The sequence below is a fragment of the Notamacropus eugenii genome, chromosome 4 (genome assembly GCF_028372415.1).
Source record: "Notamacropus eugenii isolate mMacEug1 chromosome 4, mMacEug1.pri_v2, whole genome shotgun sequence".
In the NCBI taxonomy this organism is placed as follows: domain Eukaryota; kingdom Metazoa; phylum Chordata; class Mammalia; order Diprotodontia; family Macropodidae; genus Notamacropus; species Notamacropus eugenii.
In genome coordinates, this window is record NC_092875.1 from 235205718 (window position 1) to 235231560 (window position 25843).

General features: G+C 35.6%; 1 protein-coding gene across 8 annotated transcripts in view; it reads right to left on the minus strand.

Moving 5' to 3' along the window:
- Positions 1–25843, minus strand: part of PTPRM (protein tyrosine phosphatase receptor type M) — a 984934-nt gene that overhangs the window by 328890 nt on the left and 630201 nt on the right. For all 8 annotated transcript variants that reach the window (XM_072604258.1, XM_072604256.1, XM_072604255.1 and 5 more), the window contains one exon: positions 5626–5758. In XM_072604258.1, the coding sequence (XP_072460359.1) occupies positions 5626–5758 (133 nt within the window). The remainder of the gene's footprint in view (positions 1–5625; positions 5759–25843) is intronic.

Below are 25843 nucleotides of genomic sequence, written 5' to 3' on the forward strand. Positions count from 1 at the left end.
TCTCTTATGCTAAAAATATTATATATGAATTTCAAGAATCTAAGACTATATGGCTACAACAAAGCCAAGCTGTTTTTCATGTATTTTTATCTGACACATATCTTAATGTCTATCATATATATCCGATGAGAAAATTAACTAATTATGGAAAGAAATCTAAGTAATCAAATTACTTATGGAATAAGCAAATCTTAAAAAATGATAAACTGTAGACATGACACAATCAGAACCTGTTAAAGATGATAATGTTTAATACTGTAAATGACTGGAGCCCAAATTAGTTTAATATCCATAAATATGGCAAGATCATTCAGAAATTCTTCAGTTGGGGTCATAAAATGATTCCTTTGTTTCATCTAAATTCTTCGTATTTTGCTATTGTCTCCATCTATGTGACAGCAGGTTTGAATTACACAACGATGTGTGAGTTGCACAGGTTTTAGTTTTTTCCAAGAGAGTTCCATCTTCAGCTAGGATTTTTATAGAACGAAAATTGTCTAGAAGCCACAGGCTTAAGTTAATGATGAATGTTGATTCATTATTAAAGTACAAATGTGACCTTAATTCATGAATCTCCATTAGCCATAAGGTAGGTCTTCAAACTGACAAATATAAATATAACACTGATGGCTTTTCTTCAGAAGGGCAAGCATTGACTTATTTTACTATTTTGGGGAGCTATCTCTAGCCTAGTTACTATTTGTGATCAATGGGGTACATCTTTAACAGGCTACCACAGTTTGCATGGAAAAGTGATAAACTAACAGTGATGAAAGGATGACTATCAGTTGCCCTAAAATCAAGCTTTCCCAGCTGAAGTAGCATTATCTGTGTGTAAGTACTGAGGGTATTTATATGAACAGTTGGCAAAGGTGAGGATGTACCTATTGCATAAAAGGCATCCAAAATCATTATGAGTTGTACATACTGAACAAAACAAGATCCTTTATTTAAATAGCAAAGAGATGAAAAGTCATGGTAGCACTACTAGCTGTTGCTAGGTCATAGAAAACAGAAGTATAGAGCTGGAAAGTATCTAATCCTAGAGATCATTCACATCTCTTCTTTCTCACTCATAATTTTATAGATGAGGAAACTGAAGCCAAGATGGAAATTCAGTGTCTTCAAAGATCACAGAAATATTTAGCAGTACAACCAAAATTAACACCCTGTTATACTGGCTTCTAGCTTTTTTCACTCCACCATGTTGCCTCTAATTAAATATCAACAATATCTTAAATTAATATCTTAAATTCAATTAAATATCAACAAATCTTCAAGCAGCACTTTCATGCTTCTACTGATCGTTTTTTGACTTTGAATGGTTACTTTAAAATAAATGCACATGTTTTGACATCCTGAATCTACAAGGATGTGATAAATACCCAGAAGACCACCATATTTACTCCCATCTACCTAGTCTGTAATGGACCAGGGGTCAAGGTACATGAGTCATTAACAAAAGATGAAATAGAAAGTGTTAATAATCTCATGAAAAGATGGTCAGAGAAATGATAAGCAAGACAAACTTAAAGCAGTACATCATAACCAGCACAATAGCAAAAATAACTCCTACATGACAAAATCCAATGTCAGCAAAAGTATGGGGAAAATAGGACATATACCATAGGTTAGACTGCGAACTAGTACAAACATTTTGGAGAATACAGTGCCTGGCACCCAGCAAATGATTAATAACTACTCTTTCCTTCCTTCTTCCCTCCCTCTCCTTCCATATGCTAGTATATAATCATAGTAAAAAAACAAACAAACAACTGAGCATAATTTTGAGCCCTTCCTCCCTCCCTTCCTGGCTTCTTTCCTCCCTTCCTGGATAGTAGTATGGAAAGAGCACAAAACAAACAAACAAAAAACACCCAACATTGTTTTTGACCCAGCACTTTGTTTGCTAGTGCCTCATCCCCAGAATAGAAAAGGACTTGTCTATATAAAAATATTGACAACTGCTCTACTTGTAATATCCAAATCTTAGAAACAACCTATATCCCCAACAATAGCAGATATCTAAACAAATTACAATCTATTAGTGTAATTGGGCTATTATTGTGTCATAAAAATGACATAGATGAAGCATACAAGGAAATATCCAAAGACTTAAATGAAGTAATACAGAGTAAGATCAACACTGACCGTGAATATGTAAATAAAAAAAAGGAAGAAAGAAAGGGAGGAATGAAAACACGGCCAAAGGAGGCAGAGGCCTGGGAGGCGCTGAAGTGGAAACTTGAACAAAAACATTTTTTGTTTGTTTGTTGCTTATTAGTTGTGTAATTCTTCCCTGCAGAAAGTGGAGAAATTGGAATAAGATTTTGCCCCTTTTTTGTGTTTATTTGACCAACCGTCTTTGTTGATGATTATTAAATTTATAGTGAAAAGTATATCATATGATTGAACGATTTCCAAAAAGATACTGAACTGGGAGATTTGTCTCCTAGACATCATCATTCAAGATTCATAAATATCAGAGTCAAATAAAAATTGTGGCATATCATTTGTATGATGTAAAAAATGATCATGCAGTAAATAATCATACAAGTTATTGGTATGTACTCTCAAGTTATACCAAGGCCACATGTTAGGCAATTCTTTACAAATGCATTATTTATAACATAACCTAAGTGACTGCCCATGAGGCCCATGTAGAGTAATGAATTAATCTACCCACAATTTCTCCCCGGAGGGCTGTTTAACATTTAGCTTAGGTCATAAGGGTAAATTGGATCAGTGGTTTGTCTATCCTTTATACTAACTCACAGAAACATCCTTAAAAGTGATACAATTCACAAGGACTTTTTTTGTGTTCCTATACGTATATGTATGTATATATGTACATATGTATAAATGGAATAGTAATTCTATTTCCTTTGCCTTTGTATTATGTTAAAATTCATGTCAAAGACATTATATGTATATAAAACTGAGTTGGAGGGACAAGTGAGGAGAGAAAATTTGAGGGAAACAGGAAAAGAGAAGGAAAGATGAAGGATGGTTAAAAAAAATTAAAAAGAAGGAAGGTCTCAGGAGCCAAATTTTCCACAACAATCCTGTGGAGGAACTAAGGAAAAACAATACAAAAAAGAGACAGAAGTATAGAAAGTATGCTAGATGAAAGAAGAGAGACTGAGAGGTTAATAAGAGGGGAGAAGGAAGCGAAAAAGATAAGACAGAGAAGAAAAGTGTGTGAGGAAAAGAAAGACAGTTCAGGAAAGGGACACATGAGGAGAAGTATGACACTCATGGTTTGCTGCAGTTGGGCTTTTCCATGCTGCCTACCTAAGAATATATTTTACTCTTTTGTAGAAGCAACTCAGGTTTAAGTTTAAACAATATTGCTAAATAGCAAAATACAAGACATTTCTAAAGTTCAACATAAATGGTCTAGGGGGAAAAGCAAGGCAAAACAAAGAACAAAACCCAATAACTTCTTTAGTGATTTCAAATAGGTGATTGATAACACAGTTTTGACAAAGATTCATGCACCTTGAGAGATTCTCCTTGACTGTTTCCTTCCCGTAACTATGATTTTTCTAATCTCTTTACACTGTCCGTGCCTCTCCTCTCTCCACAACCTGTGAAAGACCTAGGTGTAATGGGCAAGCACCTGTCGTTTCTAAAGGCTGCTGATCTCTTGGTCTGATAGACATTCCAGGATTGAGATCACATCACAAAATACTGCCCCAAAGGGCAGGTAGTGAGGTAAAGTATTTGCAGCAAGAAAGAAGTGAAGGGAGTGGAAAAATAGGATAACATATTTCCTTAGGGTGGGAAAGCACAAGTGTTCTTCAAAGCCTACTAAGGCAGGATAGAGATAACTTAGCAGACGATGGTATGGGCCTAGTCTAGTGAATCAGAATCTGAGAGGGAAGAAAAAAGGGCTCCCTTATTAATACTACCTGATCTACCACCAACTACATTATGCATACTGAAGCATTTGCCAAGAAATAAGTTAAAATAAATTAAAATATATTTGTCTTTTTTCATGTATTTCTGCCTTATCAATTCAACTATCAACTCCAAACAGGAAGGGATATTTTGTTGGGCATAGTGGGCATCTCTTCTACAATCTGCCATTCCCCATCCTGAGATCCAGTAACTTTTACTGTGTTGTACAGTGAATCAATAAATTCTTTGGATAACTATCACAAACCTTGATTGCCAAATACAAACAACTTTTTAATGGACTTAGTATCTTCTCATATCACTATTGGCAAACTCCAAAATAGTTCATGCCCTCTTACAAATGACTTTAAAATACAGACACTATCTTAAAATGGGCCGAGCAGCAACTAAGTGCACATCCACTATCTGAAGTGCAGCTTAGGTAAATTCTGTGACACTTATCACCAGAAGTCTGACTATCAAGTGATGGGTTTGGGAGTTGTTGTGGTTGTTTATTCCAGTAAGAATAACTCATGAAATTGCCCTCTAAAGATTCACACAATGGTCATACCACTGAAATCACAACACTGTCAAATGGAATTCTAAAATAAAAATAAAAAGTTCAAGTAGGTTAATTTTTAATTGCTTGGCTTGTTTTAAAATGCTAGTCATTGCTTTTGCATCACTGTTAAACTAAGAAAAAAGGGGAACTGTTATTTCTTATTTATTTCCCATTTTGGGGAAATTTAAACTGTAACTTTCAGGTATCCATAGCTGATTTTTTCACAGATTTGCTAGGACAGAAAAGAAAGTATCTACCCATATAAGACTGTATGCCATCTCGCGGAGGTAGGGGAGGAAGGAGGAAAATAAAATGTAAAACTTATGGAAGTGACTGCTGAAAATTGAAAACAAATTAATTATTTTAAAAAGAATAAGAAAAGAAAATATATTTATTCTCCCTGTTTGGGTTGGGTGATGCTCTCGGGAACACTATTCAGCCTCTTCTCTTTACTATTACTGTGTTCCCACTGTCCGCTGCCTCTTTCCTCCAGCCAGTCTAGTTGTCACATCCATATGTCACCCATCTCTGAAACTGTCGCTAAAATGGTCTTCCTCCTGTTCTCCATTAATCTAAATCTATTTTCCTTCAAAGAAATAGATATTTCTTGTATATCTTGGTCCCTTAACAAGTCTTAAGACCAACAGGAATGCATGCCTTCTATTTTCTTTATTTTTTCCATCTTCCAAGTATAATGCTGTATAAGGAGCCAAATCAACAAATTCTTAGTAGATGAATGAATCAACCAGCCAACCAACCAACCAATCTTAACTGCTACTTAACTTTCTGTTACTTTAAGGCCCATGCTACTTTCAGTGGAGCTATTTGATGAAGTACTGCATGATTTTTATAGGAGATATAATTCTTGTGTTATCTGGGTATGATAGGGCATGGGTATTCTATACAAAACTAGAACAATTTGCCCTAGGATTTTTTTTATCATATATCCACACACATTCACAAAATCCTCCAGGATACAGAATACCATAATCACAGTCTTGGGTAGAAAAAAAAAAAAAACACAACAAAAAAATCTCCTAAAACATTTTCTTAGCTTGTGTCAAACACCAATCTGCTATCGGAATATTTTTGCCAATATCAAGATTTCAAGGAAAACACTAAGAGACAATTAACCATATAGTTAATATTTGTTTGAAGCTCACCTTTTCTTCATGACCAGTACAACCCCCAGAAATATAATAACGAACAGCAAGATGCCCGCAATGACTCCAGCGATCTTAACCGTGTGGTCGGTTTGTTTTTCTGGCTCTGGGTCTGGTTTTGGAGTGGCAGCTCCTGAAGATTCAAAGAAATGAAAAAGCAGAGAAGAGAGACATACAGTGAGAATAAAGATGTTACTTTTTAAAAAATATTCTGCTGAATTTAACATAGGAATAAGACTTATCAGAACCAGCAGACAGCATTGCTTTGAGTTTTCTAACCAGCTTTCATATGCACTGAAAAGAGTATAATTATCCATAGTGTTTTTCAATATTTTGCTAAACCATAATATAAGTTGGATAGAAAACCCACGCTTGACCCTTTTATAAAAGACTCTTCTCAAATACACTTTCCCATACTTTTATTATCTCTGTTGGCTCCTTGCTTGTCCTGCCTTTTAAAAACTTGCTAACAACACAATAGCTATCCTAAGCCTTTATCCAAATTTGATTTGCTGGAACATTTTCCTCAATTATTTTTCATAAATGAAGCAGTAATTCCAGAACATATTAGCTCAAACACCTGGAAAAGTGAGATAAGCTCATTTACCATGCATTTTACCAGCAATTGTTTTTTAACACAATAGACTTTCCCCCCCTGCCTTTGGAAATCTAAATCTAGGTCACATCTGGTAGGCAAAAGACTCCTTCTAAGCAATTTATTCACAAAGTGGGAAGCAGCTGATGATCACATTACTGGCACCCACATTTAATATCTGTTTAAATGAGATAACCAGTGCCTTACAGCAGCCACTGTCTTAGCTTTTCCAGCTTCCCTATTCCTATAACATCGTTTGTACTGTTTACCGCATAATGTGATGGAACGTCAAATCCATGTCTGATGAAATATCCATTTCCTCCACTAAATGAGTTCAGGATGAAAAATGTTAGGGATGCAATGTTCAATTCACTAAACTGAATCTCCTTCCTCCCCCTTTTGAGGACTTTTACTTTTTTAATCAAAATGTGACAGCATTCATCATCTGAGGCACCATATTACCTTTCTAAGACAGAAAGATGGATCTAGAAATAGAGGTTTATTTCTAAATTTTCTCACAGTATGCCTCTTTTTCCTTTATTTTTTTTTTTGTAAAATGCAGTTAAAATTTAATGTATGCATGTATGTATACTTGGATTACTCTATATTTTCCTTGTGATTTTTTTCTCTTCACAATTAGTCATTGTAATCACCTAGAAATACTGTAAACCAAAGGAAATTTTCATCTATTCTTCTCTTAAAATATACATGAAAACTACTTAAAACTATTTTCAAAAGGCATGTGTAGGGGTTCATACAGAGACATTTTCCATTTCCTAAAGGGAATCATCATTACTGAAATCATGTTCACCTGGTTAAAATGTGGGTATTTTGTTCACTGAATGAGCTAGTACTTGCTTTGATTGCTATTATTTACATTCTACACTTGTATATTACATGCAAAATGAAAAAAGATACACGTTTTGTACTGAAGTCTAAATATCTATAGAGGTCAGACTTTATTATAACTCTTAATTTCAGGGAATATTAAAATGAATGGATAGGGAAATATTTTTCATTGTGATTTTGGCCCAAATAGGATCAGGCATATATAATTTCTAGAACCCATTAATTGCAGTGATAACTTTCTGTACCACTCATAAAATGGACCAAATTCTCCAGTTCTTCAATGATGTCATTAAAATATGATAATTTTTTAAATGTGAAAAATGATACAATCAAATGTTTAAGCACAAAAGAAGCTCCAGAATTCATCCCATTGAAAGCCCTCAAGAAACTGGAAACACGGACTAAGGGAAGTTAAGTGATTTACCAGAGTTCACATAGGAAATAAGCAGCAGAGGAAAGATAGGAACCCAGGACTTGACTCCAAATCTAGCATTTTTTCCACTATACCATACAGTTGCCTAAATGGTTGAAAGCACAAAATCAATTATTTTTTTTTAAAAAGATTAAAGTGTTTTGAATATCAAGAATGAATCATTTCAAAGTCATAAAAATGAAAATAGTATTTTTAAGATGCTTTATCATTTTTTCTCATCCAGAAGATATCCTTTAGTTAATCACACCAGGGATTTATGCATGTACCTGTGCTATTTCATAATTGTTATAAAATCATTTGCATAAAGACACAGATGATTAAATTTTCTGGTAGCACTGATCTGGAAGGAGCAAGCTAATACATCAGGTGACAGCAAAAAAAAAATCTGGATGGGCTACAAAATTATATGGAAGCAAAAAAGATGAAATTTATTTAGGATAAATGTAAAGTCTTCTACTTGAGTTCAAGGAATCAACTTAATCAGTACAAAGTAGGTATCCACTAGTAAGTTGCAGCTCATTCGAAAAAAAATTGAGGATTTCAGTAGACTGTCAACTCAAGATAAGTCAAAGTATCTAGATATAAATAAAAATAAAAGATAAAGTAATTAGAAATAAAGGAGTGATAGCCTTCAACAATGGAGAGGTGAGAGACTTGCTGTACATTCTACTTAGGCAGCTCACACACTGTACGTATTCTCTTATGGGCACCACGTCTTACAAATAAGTGTTCATAAGATTAAAAAGGAGGGCAACCAGGAATGAATGAATGAAAGAGAATTTATTAAGCACCGGTATGTCCTATGAACTGAGGATATAAATACAAAAGTTTGACAATCACTTTCCTGAAGAAGCAGAGGAGGATTCAACACATATGGGGGAGGGTTTGGCCTAGGGATGGAGTTTTGATGTGGAAAGTCACAGAGACTGTGGGTGGGGACACAAGGAGAGTAGATTATTATGACCTTTCCAGTAATACTGGTTTGATTATTGTTCCCTGAGTAGGAAGTTATACATGTGGTGTTATACATGTGGTAGAAGGACAGATGGAAAGCTAGCAAGGTAGGTCCTGGATCCCTGGCAGATGGCTGTATGGGATGTGAAGCAAGGTCTGGAGCTGGCTAGATATAATGCAGGAGAGTTTTCATTCACTCACACACCAATCAGGATCGTCCATCCCTAGAGTGGCATTTCATAGCTGATTAGATTAATCAGGGGGCACGGGAGTTAGGCTGTCATTAAGGTTCTTTCAGTTCTGAAATTTTACAATCCTTTAATATATATCCTCTTAAAATAAGACTGTTCTTGATCTCATTAAGTGCTATTCCATGGCCTATCATTCTGCTTTCCTGGTCATATCAGACTTCTAATTCTTTAAATAAAATTTATGTCATCATTGAAATTTTTAGTTAATTTTTTCTAGTTGTATTTATTATTATTCTTGTGATAGATATGTTTCAAGTTAATAACTGAAAAGTGGAATATTTTGGACTGCAACACTTTTCCTCTTATAAACTACTTATCTCTTTATCCATTCTACATACGATACGTACAATGTCCACTTACATTTCTTCCTTTGGGCTAAGCACTTACCTGACCTGCAATTCTCAAGAGGAGGAAAATCAAATTATTATGCAGCTAGCATCACTGTTTGGTTGCTGCTACTAATTTATTTTGCATTGTAGGCCAAGAAAATTATATGTTTTATCCCTGACTGATATTGGTACATGATGGGGTAGGATTGCAATCATGTAAATGGGTTGGCACTAGAGAAAAAAAAACAGGTATGGCTGTTGGACACTGTTGCTGATGAACTTTCTATTCTAGCTGTTCTCTAATGCTGCCACTATGTACTGAGCGCCAGATTCAAGTATTTTTATCTGTATTATGAGACTAGTTCAGATATCTGGGTTTTAGGCTTTTAGACCACCATGGAGAAGGATCAAAAATATACAAATTTGGATATGAAATAAATTGTCACCCTCTACTTTGTTTTCATTTTTTTGCATGATCATATACAACTCCTCATGTGTAGATGAAAATCACAATTAACTCAAAATAAAAATTCTGGCAGATTCACAGATCAGGATCATTTCACAAAGTTCCCCAAATAAACCAATGAAATAAGAAGATTTTTTAAAATTCTACCAAATATCTGTTTGCTTTGCATTAGCCTTATAGGGCCTTTCTCAACTCCCAAGCAAAAGAGCAGGCAAAGACTAAGAAAACTGGCTTCTATCTTAAATAGAAACCTGGTCCACATTGGGCTTTCCAAGTTATATGGATCTTTCTCTACCGGAACATGAGATCTGCAGTCAATTTAGCTTTGCCCCTTTCTTTACTTAGTTTTCTAGGAAAAATTGGTTTGTCTATTTCAGAAGTCTATGTTATTACTCATAGTTAACTCCATCTAAGGGGGATGATTTTCCTTTCGCTTTATACCTAACCTAAGAGTTTTTAATTTATTTATGAGAAAATTTCTTTAAAGTACATACTATGGTTGTAAGGTATTGATGAACCACTGATAAGGTATAATGGAGATGGAAGGTGGTAGTTTTTCTATTTTTTACCTACATTCATGTTTTTAATAGTACAATTTTACAAACTGCTACTTGGCATATACTGTTTTAAAATGTTTCCCCTCTGTTTTACTAACTTTTCCTGTCAGATTTCTAATGGTATCAAATCTTATTATTCCTCTTGGTACAAATTATGGTTATACTTGGAAAGGCATTACTTTCTATACTTATGAATACTCTGGTTGGGGATTACTAAAAAGCTGTATTTGTATGTGTTATCTTTAAAGAGTAAAGCTAAATGTGTGCCCTGTTGTGATGGGTATAATTTAGGCTGGTATAATGACAAAGTATTGTGCAGAAATCTAGCCAGAGAAGCTGATGAAATTAAGGAGCAGAAGAGAGAAGCCAACAGTTATGGGGAACATTGCCTCCCAATAGCTATGCTGACTGAATCATTTTCCTGTTGGATGGAATATCTTGTGACCAACAAAACTAGAAAAGGTGGGGGTCTAGTCAAATTGTATCAGTGAGGATCTCTGATATGGGGTCTAATAAGAAAGAAAAATCTCAAAGAAAAGGAACACAGATGCAATATGGCAATGGACGGTTTACAATGAGGCAGATAAACCTGTCTAGATGCAATGTTTGTGAAAAATTAAACAAGACCAACTGCCTTTGGGGTCTGGACTATAACTCTGACTATTCAGTTGGCCATTCGAATTTCCTCAGAAGACAAAGGAATGGAATAATGCCATACAAGCAGGTAGGGTATTCAATGATGCCTTTAGCTAGAAGGCTGCCCAAGTCATCAGTATGAATCAGAGAGACTGCAAAGGAAGCTTCTCTGGGGGTAGGATAACCAAGGGACTGTGAAGGCAACAGTTGGGGATCAATCAAAGGAAGTTTTCCAGGCCACCGAGCATGACAAAGCAGAGCAGCTAGGTGGTGCAGGACAGAGAGCAGGAACTGGAGTCACAAACACCTGAGTACGACTCCTTCCTACCATTTACTAGCTGTATGACCTTAGCAAAGTCACTTTATGCCTCAGTTTCCTCATCTGTAAAATGAAGATATTAATAGCACCTACCTTAAAGTTGCTGCAATGATAAAAATGTGTTAATATATGTAAAGTTCTTCAAATATTTTAGTTTTTTTACACAAATTTTAAAGCCCTTTATAAATATCAGTGATTATTATTGTAATTGTTAATTATCCTCAACTGGTGTCACATCTCTCCTTTATTTTTAGACACAGAAGAAACGCTAAATCATGTGTCATTTAAAGCTCTTCACAGTCTTGCCCGCTTTGTGCCTTTCATATCTTCTTACATACTACTCCTCTGTACACACTCATGTCATACTACCTTTTGTGTTCCTCACACACTGCACCCCAACTCTTATCTGTGCCTGTGCACTGACCATCCCTCATGTGTTAAATGTTCTTCCCCATCTCCAATGGTTAGGGTCCCTGATTCGTGAATTCCTTCAACTCTCAGCTCAAGTGCCACCTTCTGCAGGAGACCTTTCCTGGTTTTCACAATTGCTAACGCCTTCTCCTATAATGCTACCGTCTGTTGACTCTGTAAGTTATACTTCTTACACAATGTACGTCTTATATGTACCTATACGGTCCCCATTTAAAATGTTAGCTCATTGAGGTAAAGGACTGATTTTGTTTTTCTTTCTTTGTATCCTCAGGACTTAGCACAGTTTTTGGCACATAGTTAACACTCCATACATTTTTTTAAATTGATTAACTTGGATGGGATAATGTAAACAGAAGGCAGTGGGTGTTCACTTTTGCCCTAAGTGAGACCTAGAAATCATACTCATTCAACCAAGCATAGCAGAAGCAGTGAGCAAACCAAAACTGGGGATTCTGCTACTCACATGCTCTAACTAACTTTGGGTTCCGCAGTTTATGATAGGTTCAGTTCTTTCTTACATTCCACCCTTTGTTCATAACATATAAACGGGCCCACATGCTTATTACACACTACGCTTGTGGAGAGAAAGGCACAATGGCTAGCTAAGAACAAAAAATAGGCAACAGGACAGTGTTCTTAATAGTAGGAAGAAATTTTAGAGACAGATAAGACAAGACTAAGGACTATTATGAGTACAGAGGGAGAAAATAACATTAGCAAACATATGCCACATTTTATTCAGAATACTACCACGAATATGAGCGGCAAGGGAGAATTCTCTTGCTTTGAGAACAGGGAATAACAGTAATTCAATTTGATTTAACTTGCCTGGTTAGCGTCTAGAGATACAAAGAAAAATGAGGAAAAGCATAGTGTTTTTGTCTTTCAAGGAGGTTTTATTCCATTGTTATTTAACTCATCACCATTATTAGCAATAACAGTTAATATTTATGCAAGTCTTTAAATATGCATTATTTTATTTGACCTTCTTGGCAGCCTTGGGAGATAGGTATCATAGACATTATTTTACCTGTTTTACAGATTAGAAAGTGACTTGTTTATGGTCACATATGGTCACATTCAAAGAAAAGATCTCTCCTTAACTGGGAATTCAGTGCTATTTCCTCCATAGCATATTGTATAGAGTAATGGTTATGGCAAAAATGAATGAGGCACTCAAATATGAAGTTCATAAGCAGATCTGGGAGAAAATAAACTTTCACCTGAGTTGATTCAGTTTAATTTTCAACAGGTTAAAAAATACCTCCCATAGGACCACCCCTACTGCCAATATCAAAGGAGAAAAAATTGCTTGCAGACATCACCAGTGATACACTTATTAATGAGCTGCTCCCCAGAAAAGAATGATTCAATTGGGAACTTCTGATTGACAAAGAAATTGTTTCTTCCTTTTACTACTTACTTATGACTATAGAAATGCAAATGGAAAAATGAAGTTATTTCATCAGGGCCATAATGTTACTAATAATTTCCTAGGAGCTTTAGTATCTATCTGGCAAGAGATAAGGGCTTGATATACTATCTTATCCAACTGTGTCAGCTACATCAATAAATGAGAGCAGTAAAAGGTAGAAAAATAAGAACAAAGAATAAAAAAGTAAATTAATATCTCAGAGAAGGTGAATGTATCAAACCATCTACAATTTCAGTTCTATATGAAAAATTATGTTTCTTATTACTTGCACAAGCTGTACACACTCTATATGCACTGCAGTGGAAAATTAAAGATAGTCAAGGGAAGAGTGAGAAATTCAAAATACATACATATAATCAGGTTACAAATAATAAATAAGTTATGAATTCAGATTGTTCTTGGGGTAGTGATCGACTCTGCATTCGTAAAACAATGATATGAAATTAAAAAAAAAAACTTTGGCTCTATTCTAAGCTGATGTATATTGTTGAGATAGAATAAAGTTTATGTTTTTACCTTGTAACCACTAAGAGGGTGCACATTGTAAAAAGATGTCACAAAGAAAAGTTTCAGTGCAAAACAGGACATTGTTTTATCATTATCAATAATACTATTTTGATGGGATACAAAAGTTTATACAATGCCTTCTTCACAATAATCTTGTGAAGGACTCATTTTATACATGTGACTCGTTTTGCAAATGAGAAAACTGAGGTCTTTTTTGCCCCAAATTTATTAATTTATCTGTTTTCAGTTTTCAACAACCACTTCCATAAGTTTCAATTTTTGTCTCCCTCCCTCCCCCTTCTGTCTCCAAGATGGCATGCAATCTTATATGGGTTGTACACATACGTTCCCATTAAACACAGAAAAACGAGATCTTTAAAGGTTCAGTAATCTGCCTACAGTCACCCAGCTAGGCAAAATCAGAGGTAGGAATGAATCTGAGAAAGTCTGATCAAGTGCATGACTCTTTCTACTACTGCTTCTCTGAAATTAAAAAAAAAAAAGTCAGAAATTCTGGAAGAAATGCTACTTTCAGGCAAGAGGGCAAAAGGATGCTATGCTAATTCATTCATATAGATTCACTTTCACATGGAAGTCATAAAGACGTTACTCTAAAGTAACTTGGGCCATTAAATACTTTAGCTTACTCAGCAGAATCCTTGATTAATTGTCTCATCCACCCAACCCTCTAAGTTTTTCCTGGATAATCGATATTCTTTAAAAAGTTTTTTAAAATAAATCAAATATTTCTTTTACATAACATTTGCCTTCCTTTCTTCTTTCCCTTTCCCTCTCTCCCCCATTTCTCCACAATTTTAGGAGCTACACATCAGCATGCCCATGACTACAATATGTATCCCAAAGTTTAGAGGAAAGAGCAAGGGTCTGGGAATCAGAAGTATTGGAAGTAGTCCTGGCCCTGCCATTATCAGCTGGACAAGTCACTTAGCCCCTCTGAGCTTCTATTTCTTCATCTGGAATGATGGTATCATGGAACACTTGTATTACTTGTCTCAAAACATTTTAAATCTTAAAATGCTATGATATCTGAACTATTTTTATTATAAAGTTTTCTTTTTTCTTTTTTTTTAGATTTAGACCTCTGATTTCATTGAAATAGGGGAGCTCCTGGTTTGGAATCTCCCCTTGAAGATTCAGAACAATAACTCAAAAAATCTTAAGAATCTTAAATTTGCTTGGGACATTAAGAGACTTGCCCAATAGTATGAGTCTTAGGCATGAGCTATACCCAGGTCTTCCTGACCCTGGGCTGGACCTCATTTACTATATTCTGCCGACTATTAAAAGCAAAACTAAGAAAGCAAATACATAAAAAACACCTCTACAATCCACAATGAACAAAAAACTAAATATATATACTCTTGGTCTCTTAACGTCTAAAATATACACAAACACATACTTCCAACCTAGCCCCCCTTTGCCTACCATGAATATAGAACGAAATGGCCCTTTTCCCTAACTTACACTGTAGAGAGGAATAACCAAAATGAAAAAAGAGAAGAGAACACAGGTCACTATCCAATTACGATACTATAATTTTAAAGCTTTGTGCTTTAGTCTTTGAAAAGATGGGTCATAGCTAAAACAGAATTTTTAAAGAGGTAATGAGATAAAAATATTTAAAATGCAATCACTGGATGACAGGGAATAAAACATTCTACCACTACCATCAGCCGTATAAAATAAAAATTCTAAAATTTCATTCACTCTGGGCTTCATCCCTACCTCCTCCCCACTAAAATTGTATATTCTACCCCTGGGACCACCTTGGGTTCTTATAATCTGGACTTCGATCTTCACTTCCATTTTATGCCATCTTCAGATCATTCTACCAAGTACTCATCCTTACTTTCTAGAAAGCTTTTGAGGCTTCTGTTCCTTGAAGGCAGGGACTGTCTTACTTGTTTGTATTTATATCCTCAGAATTTTGCACAATGCTTGGCATGCAATAAGCACTTAATAAATGCGTTATCTTTCCATCTATGGAAACACTGGACATTATTCCACCACCACAAGCACTATAAAATAAATTATTTTTTCTATAAGTTCTATATCATGTAAATCACATCCATTGTCTCCAAATTCATGATGTAAGATGTGCTTCAGTTCAAATCTGATACATTTTTCTCTATGTAAAAATTTTTTAAAAATTAAGACTCTAATTTGTATTATGAAAATTTTAACATAATCCTTATTTTCACAAAGCAATTTTAAAATTCATGCCCCACTAAAATATTAAAAATCTGCTTATTATACATTTGCTAGGTAGCATAGTTTGTAAAATCTTAGGCTTTCTAAAGAATTTAGCAAAGACTGGGAGAAAGTGAATTCACTAAAAAATTGTTGGCATTTTAACTGTAAACAAACTAATTAGAAGAAGCCAGTAGTTTGGAAATAGAGCATTTATTTGTCATATTTGATTGCTGGGGGTTTTTTGTATTTTAATATTTATAGATATGAGAAATGCTCATTATTGATGGTCAATGTTCTCATTTTCTACCTAGAATCCAACATCAGGAATTTAATTTTTATGGCCTATTTAATATATTAGAAAGCAGCATCATGCTATGAAAAGGGCAATGGCTCTGGTATCGAGTCAAGAGGTTAGAATCTGAATTCTAGATCTGACAAACATTAAACATATATAAACATATATAGGCAAGACAATTAGTGTCTCTGAGTCTGATTTCTCATCCACAAAAACAGGATAATAACCATGTGTTACCTACTTCAAATGTCTTTTTTGAGGGAAAAAATTGTAAGCTTTAAATACACTACAAGAATGAGAGCTATTTTATTTTATGTTACTATTAATCTCAACTATACAAAAAAGGAGGAAATCTTCCTAAATAAATGCATATAAAACATGTAATAATATCCTAAAGCATATCAAAACATGATGTATCTAAATACCACCTCCATTTTTTCCTCTAACAGAAATTCTTGCTCTAAATGTTGAGTGGGTGAATTGGGACTGCTAGATGGTGCAGTGAATAGAATACTAGACCTAAAATGAAGAACTGAGTTTAAATCCAACCTCAGACACTGACTAGCTGTGTGACCTGGGTAAGTTACTTAACCCTGTTTGCCTCAGTTTCCTCATCTGTAAAATGAATTAGAAAAGAGAACAACAAACTGTTCCCATATCTTTGCCAAGAAAATCCCCAAAAGGGTCATAAAGAGTTGGACACTACTAAACTATAACAACAGATGAATTACATTAGCTAGTGATGGCCTGGGGGAATGGACCAAAGACATTTGGGAAAGAGACAGGGTTGAAGAGAAGAAAAGTTAAGGAATGACGGGATCTCTGCTGTAAAGGCAAGTGTAGATATGGACCCCTGGCAATCTGAGAGTATCTGACACCTGAGGAAATATACAGAAGGAAACAGGGACACTTAAAATAAGCCTGTGATCATTCTTGATTTGAGTAAGGGCTGACCTGGAGATTGAGCTAATATTGACTTATTTAGAACAAGAAAAATGTTGAAGACACTTTCTCTACTTATATATTTATGCCTACTTATATATTATAGGGACTTGATTCAATCACCACACTGACATCCACAAATAGGAACATCTGGGAGATCTCAGAATCAATAACAAATTTTTCTGCCCCTTGAGCTCTGCCCAGGACATCCATGGCAGCTGAAATGTTTTTGGTGAGACTCTGTCTCCCTCTTTTATACCTTCCTTGACAGAAATGATCAGAGAGGATCATCACATAGAGTTTTTTGCAAAATTCTGAGTATACAAATAGAAACAAGTAAGACTGTCCCTGAGGAGTTTACAATTTAATGAAGACAGAATATAAAGGCTTTCTAGAAAGTGAAGATGGGTGGCTGGTTAATTATACAAAGAATGGATAGCCACATCTTCTTTATGTAGAATATTAAATGGATTTAAATTAAAACAGGAAATGGCTTTTGTTAAATATTTTCTTGACAAGAAAGATGAACAAACAAAAGACTGGATTATAGAAGTGGGCTACAGAATTTCTGCCCTGGGTTTCTTTAAGAGTATTCCTCCTAAAAGTTATGTGTCCTTTATTAATAATTGCAACAATACCTACCACAGCACAACACTAATGATCATCACTGGTCTTTAGGTATTACTCTGAAGTTTCCTAGTTGTCAGGATGAGTATGTAGACATTATTGGACTTATATGAGTTATAAATATATTTATTTAATTCAACTTTTTCCTACTTTTTTCTATAGATGCTTATATTTCTGACATTTATTTTACAAGAAGCAATTCCTCCTCTTCTTCTGTATTTCAGAAAATTTCTGATTTGGTTTTGATATATTGCATTCAATTTGCACTGGACTTTTCTTCTGAAGTACTTGTAAGCTATTGTTTTTTGTCATAGTAAGATCCCTGTGAGCTAGGTAAGGCAGCAAAAAAATATCGATAACAGCAACAGTAGTAGATATTGAGGACTTACAAAGCACTCTACTTACTTCACTTGGTAGAACCTTGTGAGATACAAAAGGACACACATAGGCTCGGAGAAATCAAAGAACACCTACTGTCGCTCATTAAGTGGTAGAAGTGGGTCCAAATCCATTTTCTACTATATCACACTGCTACTCCTCATTTTGTTACAGATGGAAACAATGAGACATAGAATGATTTCATGGACTGTCTAATGGTCACAATACTGATTCACAGCTCAGCTAGACTCAGATCTCCTGTTTCTTTGTTCCATTGTATCTTTCTCTTTACAAATGATTCCATCCTTACTAACTTAAATTAAATTTTTTTCTTAATTCTAATATGTCTACTTTTGTCCTTTTATTTCCTGTTATAATCATTCTTCCATAAAACCTTACAATGTCCATCATTTTTCCTTTAGTCAATACCTTTCACTTCCTTACCTCTACAATTTAGATGTATCGACTTATAAAGTTTGTAAGAGTCATAAAGATGATCAAATTAAAGATTTACCCAAAGCGTGATTTCCCATTTACAAAATCTTAAAGACCACCAGTGATGATGAAAATTCATTGCCTACCAAATTATCCCAAATTAATTTCTGAACAACTGAAATGGTTAAGAGTTTTTTTATTTGTTTTTGTTTTGTTTTGTTGTGGTGGTTCTGTTTTGTTTTTAAATTCTATGAATCCAAAATTTGCCTCTCTGTAATTTTCACCCTGCGAATTCTTCTTTTGTAGATCTAGGACAGGTTGAACACTGCTCTTTCACAATCTTCAGTTATCTGAAGACAAGTAGTATGTGCCCTGACTTCAACAACTAAACATTCTCATTGTCAAAGCCCAGAATCTGAATTGCTTACTAACCATACAGGTCTTACTCAATTATCAACCAAGGAAACAAAGGGACAAGAGCATATTACAAACCAGACCTTGGTCAATCCAAAAATCATTAACAAGGTCTAAAGTGAGAATATAATTTTTAGTTCAGTAAGTAATAACTAGACATTAATACATGATAAATCTGTATACAAGACTTAGATTAGGAATTTTCATGATATGGAAAAATTAGAATAAGGATAATTAGATAAGCAAGTGCAGACATTGCTGAATCTTCAGGGCTAGCTGGTTTACTTGACTCCAGCTACTTTCTAATGTTCAACTTAATTTACCTCTTTCTAAGACTGTGGCTGGTGTTTCAGGATTATCCAGCTTCAAGGTCCCATGTACCCAAGTTCATGATCTAAAAAACGGCCTAAGAAATCATTATATCTTGATTGACAAATCACAATGCTAACTCATGTTGGGCACAGTCTTCTATAAACCTTATGTCTTCTGCATAAAAATATAAATATCCATAATGTCATGTTCACTGCACTATAATTTAAAAGGTATTTGTATACTTTATGCAAGTATTGTCATGCCCATTTTACAGATGAGGACATAGAGAAATCAAGTAAATTGTTTATTTGCCCCTGATGAAGTGGCAGAAGTGTGTCTGAGACCAGTTCTCTTCTAACTCCAGATCCACTTTCCACTACGTCATTTCACCGCTACTCGTTCTTATTTTGCTGAAATCTCTCTTCCTTTGAAAAATATAGATTGTCTGCCCCCCTCTATGGTTTGCTCACCTCTTTTATAGGATAAAACCTTCCATTCATTAAGATTCCTTAAGGTCCACTGATAGACACTCAACAATCACACCTGCAAATTATTTTAGTACCCTGAAATATAGTTTGTTCAGACTGGGCAAGTGAATTCACTTAGGGAAGGTAAGTGTTCTCTTACCGTCTCATTTAGTTTGGCTGTCAAGTAATTCCCATATTCATTATTTCTATCTTTTTCACTTTGTAGTTAGGTATCCTTAATACAAGTAAAACCTATCTCCAATTAGAGATATTAACCTTAATCAATGTATCTTTTGCCACTCAATTCTAGCTTTACTGTCTCATCTCTGGCCCATAATTTTTAATAGTATACTCTTCGCATCTCTGCTCAAACCTTACTTTCATACCTAATCATGGGCTCAGAGAGGTCCTGGATTTTTAAAGATGATATTAGCAGGCACAAGTTTTGGCAAGTCCTATCAAAATGGAAAGGCAATGATTATAAGCGTAGCAATAGACTATGTTTCCACTAGCTGTGAATTTGCCCAGAAAAATTAAGAGAGATTCCAGGTCTATCATCAGAAAACTGGGCATCAGGCGATGATTTCTTTTCTTGTACATATAAACAAATAAAGATCATAACTAGTACTGGAAGGCATTATATTTTACATTAGTAGGCATATTAATGTCACTGAAGTCACAGATCTTTTGAAGTACCAAAAAATTTCTATTAAGATTTATTTTTTTCTCTCTGTATAATCCCTCTTCTTTCATTAATAAACCTCTGATACTTTTTATAGCACATTTCTTTTTCAGTTTACATTAAGATTTTTACAGAAGTATGAACTGGGAGAATCATGGAGAAAATGGGGAAAGGGAATTCTAAGACCAATGAATTCTATTATTTTCTCCTTCCTATATTAATCTCCAAATATTTCAGGTAAGGCCAGGCAAGATGACATGCAGTTACTGCAGCTTACAAACAGCCTTGGCTTGGCAGATCATCACTGCTAACCAAACTTGTAAAAAAATCATTATTTTGGGCAAAGAGGAAATTATATAAATAGTAGCCCCTCTGAGGATTCTAGAAGATACCAAGAAAACAAATGGGACGTTCCAGAAATTCATACCAGATAAGAAGCCTAACCAGAGTACTCAGTGACCATATGACCATCAATGATACAATACAATGCAGAAGATATATAAGAAGAAGGAATAAATATTGGTGGCTTAAAGTTATAAGCTCAGTGTTCAAAAGCAGTGGAGTATATGTCTATGATATGAAAGTCAACTAGGTGGACATCAGAGAGACAAGAAACGCTTATCTACCAAGCGCCAAATGGTGAAAACTCAATTCAGTAATTAGTGGATATAAACCATTTTTTCATGATAATAAATATAATGTATTAGAAAAGTTTTTAAATCATCCCAACACCGATAATCATTATCACCACTATTATTCGATATTATACTAGAAATGACACTATACCAATAAGACAAGGAAAAGGAACTGAAGGAATTAGCATAAGCAATGAGGAAACAAAATGCTCACTCTCTGCAGAGAATATGATGGTATACTAAGAGAATCAACTAAAAATTGAAATAATGAACAATTTTAGCAAAGCTTAAGGATATAAAATAAACCCACACAAATCATCACTATTTCTGTACATTCACAACAAATTCTAACAGTAAGAGATAGAGAAAGTACTTTTAAAATAATGGCAGACAATATACAATACTTGGGAATCCACCTGCCAAGACAAATCCAGGAATTATATGATCACAATTACAAAATACTTCTTATACAAATAAAGTCTCCAAACAACTGGAGAAATATTAATTGCCCATGGCTGGGCTCACACATACTCAAAATGACAATTATACCTAAATCACTTTACTTATTCAGTGTCGTACCAATTAAATTATTTTATGGAGCTATTAAAAATAATAAAATTCATCTAGAAGAACACAAGATCAAGAATATCAAGGGAATCAATAAAAAATGTGAAGGAATAGGGCCTACCTGCAGTTCCAGATCTCAAACTGTACTAGAAAGTGATAATCACTAAGACAATCTGGTAGTGGCTAAGAGATAGAGCGGTAGATTAGTGCAGCAGATGAGGTACAGAATACAACATCAGAAATGGCTATTGTAAACTACTGTTTGATAAATGCAAAGGTGCAAGGTTTAGGGACAAGAAATCATGATTTGACAAAAACTTCTGGGAAAACTGGAAAGCAGTTTGGCAGAAAGTAGATATAGACCAACTTCTTATACTGTATACCAAGATAAGGTCAAAACAGGCATATAATTTAGACTTAAAGGTGAAATTACAAGCAAATTAGGGGAACATGGAGTATTTTACCTGTCAGATCTAAGGATAAGGGGGGAAATTCGTGGCCGAACAAGAAATAGAGAGCATTGTGGAATATAAAATAGATAATTTTGATTACATTAGAGAGTTTTTGCACAAGCAAAACTAATACAGTCAATATCAGAAGGTAAGCAGAAAACTGTGAAAGAAACATTTACAGCAAATTTCTCTAATAAAGGTCTCATTTCTCAAACAAGGAGAACTGAGTCAAATTTATAAGAAAATGAATCATTCATTCCCCATTTGATAAATGGTCAAAGAAAATGAACAGACAGTCTTCAGAAGGAAAAAAAATTAAAGCTCTCTATAATCATATAAAAATTTTCTGAATCACTATTGATCAGAGACATCCAAATTGAAACAAATTTCCAGAAGTTTTTGTGAAATTCAAATTAAAACACCTATCTCACACCTATCAGATACGACAGAATATGACAGAAGAGGAAAATGACAAATGTTGCATGAGATGTGGGAAAACTGGGACACTAATGTGCCATTGGTGGAATTGTGAACTGATCCAACCACTCTGGAGAACAATTTGGAAATATGCCCAAAGATTTAAAACTGTGCATATCCTTTAATCTGGCAATACCACTACTATATCCATATCCCAAAGATTATTTTTTAAAAAAAGGAAAAGGACTTCTATGTACAAAAATATTTACAGCAACTTTTCTTGAGGTGGAAAATAACTGGAAATTGAGAGGAAGCCCATCAATTCGGGAATGGTTGAAAAAGATGTGGTATATAATTGTGATGGAACAGTATTGTGCTACAATGATGAGCAAGATGGTTTCAGACAATTCTGGGAAGACTTATATTAACTGATAGAATGTGATGTGAATAGAACCAGGAGAACACTGTTGGCTGGTTGTTGTCCTTCATTCTGGAAGAGGACCAAAATGACATTACCATGATAAACTCAAATTTCAATGTGTCTTGACTGTGGTTGATCAGACCATACAAGCTTGGAACGTTCTACCACAGGGTGGACACAGATAGACCGTGTGAACATTTGGGTGGATACTCCAAATTTGCACATCCTATGCTTACTTTATACTGTCTCATTTCTGCTTTGCTCATAGAGCACAGCACCCTTTCTGATGTGGGCATGCCACGCTGAGCAGTCCTGTGTCAGTGTCTCCCATGTCCAAAGTCCTTGAGAGAGACCTTGGAAGTATCCTTGTATTGCTTCTTCTGACCACCATGTGATTTCTGCCTCATGTGAATTCTCCATAAAATAGTCTTTTTGGCAAATGCACATTTTGCATTTGAACAGTGGGGTCAGCCCATCGGAGTTACACTCTCTGAAGCATAGTTTGAACGCTTGGCAGTATAGTTCTAGTAAGGACCTCAGTGTCTGGTACCTTATCCTGCCAGGTGATCTTCAGCTTCTTCCTAAGATACTTCAACTGGAAATAATTCCGTTTTCTGGCATGGCACTGGTAGACTGTCCATGTTTTACAGGCATACAACAATGAGGTCAAAACAAATGCTCTGTAGACCTTCAGTTGGGTAGTCAGTCTAATACCTTGTCTCTCCCAAACTTTTCTTCAGAGCCTCCCAAACACTGAGCTAGCTCTTGCAATGCATGTGTCAGCCTTGTTGTCAATGTGTACATCCCTGGAAAGTATACTACCAACGTAAATGACTTTATCCACAGCATTCAAAACTTCTCCATTTGTTGTAACCGATGGTTCCACATATGGATGGTGTGGTGGTGGCTGATGGAGCATCTGTGTTTTCTTGGTGTTATTAAGCCAAAATTACCACAAGCAACAGAGAATTGATCCATACTTTGTTGCATCTCAGCTTCAGAGGCTGCACTGAGTGAACAATCATCTACAAATAGAAAACTGCAGCTCACCAACACTCCCTCCACTTTGGTCTTGGCTTGTAGCCTTTTCAAATTGAAGAATTAAGCATCAGTATGGTAGCTGACCTTGATGCCGTGTTCATCCTCATTGAAAGCTTTTGATAACATGGCTGAAAACAGCATGCTAAAAAGCATGGAAGCAATCACATAGCCCTGATTCATTCCACTGGTGACTGGGAAGGCCCAAGAGCATTGTCCACTATTCAGAACCTGGGCAAATATGCTATCATGAAATTGACATAACAATACTAATGAACTTCACTGAGCAACTGAATTTTGACATAATTTTCCAAAAGCCCTCACAACTAACAGTGTCAAAGGCCTTAGTCAGATCTACAAACATTGCTTATAGACCTCTGTTCTGCTCTGGGCATTTCTCCTGGAGTTGCTGGGCAGCAAACACCATATCAGCTGTTCCTCATCCCTTTCTGAAGCCACATTGGCTCTCAGGTAGATGACCATCTTCCAGGTGAAGGATCAGCCTATTAAGAAGAACTCTAGCAAGAATACTGCCAGCAATGACTAAGAGGGAGACCACCCCGCCATGATTGTTGTAGGACAATCTATTTCCTTTACCTTTATAAATATGGACAACGGAGGTATCCTTGAACTCCTAGGGGATAACCTCTTGCCATATAACCTGGAAAATTTCAGTCAGCTTTTGTATGAGCAATGGTCCCCCTACCTTGTAAATCTCAGCTGGAACAGAATCAGCACCAGGTGCTTTGTCACATGAAAGGAGCCTAATGGCTCTCAAAACCTCTTCTTCAGTTGAAAGTTCAGCTAAGGAGGGACTAACTTCAACCTGAGGTAAATGGTCAATGGCCTCAGCATTGACTGATGATGGTCTGTTGAGAACACTATGGAAGTGTTCAGCCCATCTCTCTAGGATCGTGTCCTTATCACTAATCAATGTGGCTCCATCAGTACTGAGTAGTTGTGATACACCATAAGTTTTTGGTCCATAAATAGCTTTCAGGGAATCATAAAAGCACTTTGTATGGTTACTGTCAGCATAAAACTGAATTTCATCTGCCTTGTTACTGAGCCAGGAATCCTGCATCTCTCTAAGCTTTGCTTGTACTTTGCTTTTGATGGAATTAAATGCTGCCTTCTTAGAGGTGGATGAATTGTCCTGGTAAATCCTATGGAGTTCACGTTTTTTGTTTAGCAGAATTTCCCCATCATTTTCATCAAACCAGTCTTGGTGTTTGCAAGTGTTCTGACCCAGATGAGCAAATGCAGTGCTGTACACCAAATCTCTGAAAACTGCCCACTCCTTTTCTGCTCCACTGTTGCCAACTGTATGTTGGCTCAACTTTCCCTCCAAGTTAACAATAAACTTTTCACACTCAGAGAAGAGTTCTGATGTGTTGACATTAATTCTTCTGGTACTCATTCTGCCTTGGTGGCAGCACTTTTGATGAATGTGAATATTTAACATGGAAAGGATAAGTCTATGATCAGTCCAGCACTCTGTACTGGACTGCCTTTGTCACTCTCACATCTTGTCTGTATCTTCTCCTTACATTCACATAGTCTAGTAGATGTGAATGTTTGCTGTGAGGGTGCATCCATGAAGTTTTATTGCCTTGAGGTAAATGGAAAAAAAGTGTTGTTGATGAGAAGGTCATGCGATGCACAAGTCTTCAGCAGTAAATGATCATTGTTATTGCTGTTTCCAACTCCATTCCTCCCTAGGACTCCTTGCCAAGTCTGGTAGTCTGAGCCTACTAAAGCCTATTAAAGTCACCCAGAATAATAAGCTTGTCCTCTTTTGGCGCATTGATGATAAGGGTCTCTAAGTCTTCATAACATTTTTCTTTGACCTCATCAGGGCTCGTCATGGTGGGAGCATAGGTACTAGTGATGGTGGCATGACATTTTCCTGCGAGTGGCAATCACATTGCAATGAGCCTGTCATTCACTCCTTGTGGCAGGCATACCAGCTTGCTGATTAGAGTAGTTTTGATTGTAAAATCTACACTAGCTTCATGGCACTCCCCTTCACTCTGGGCACTCCAGAAAAATGCATATCTAGCTAAGACTTCAGTAAGGTGGTCTTCATTTGCCAGTCTTGTTTCATTCAGGGCTGCTATTTGGATGTGGTACCTGTTGAGTTCTCTTACAACAAGAGC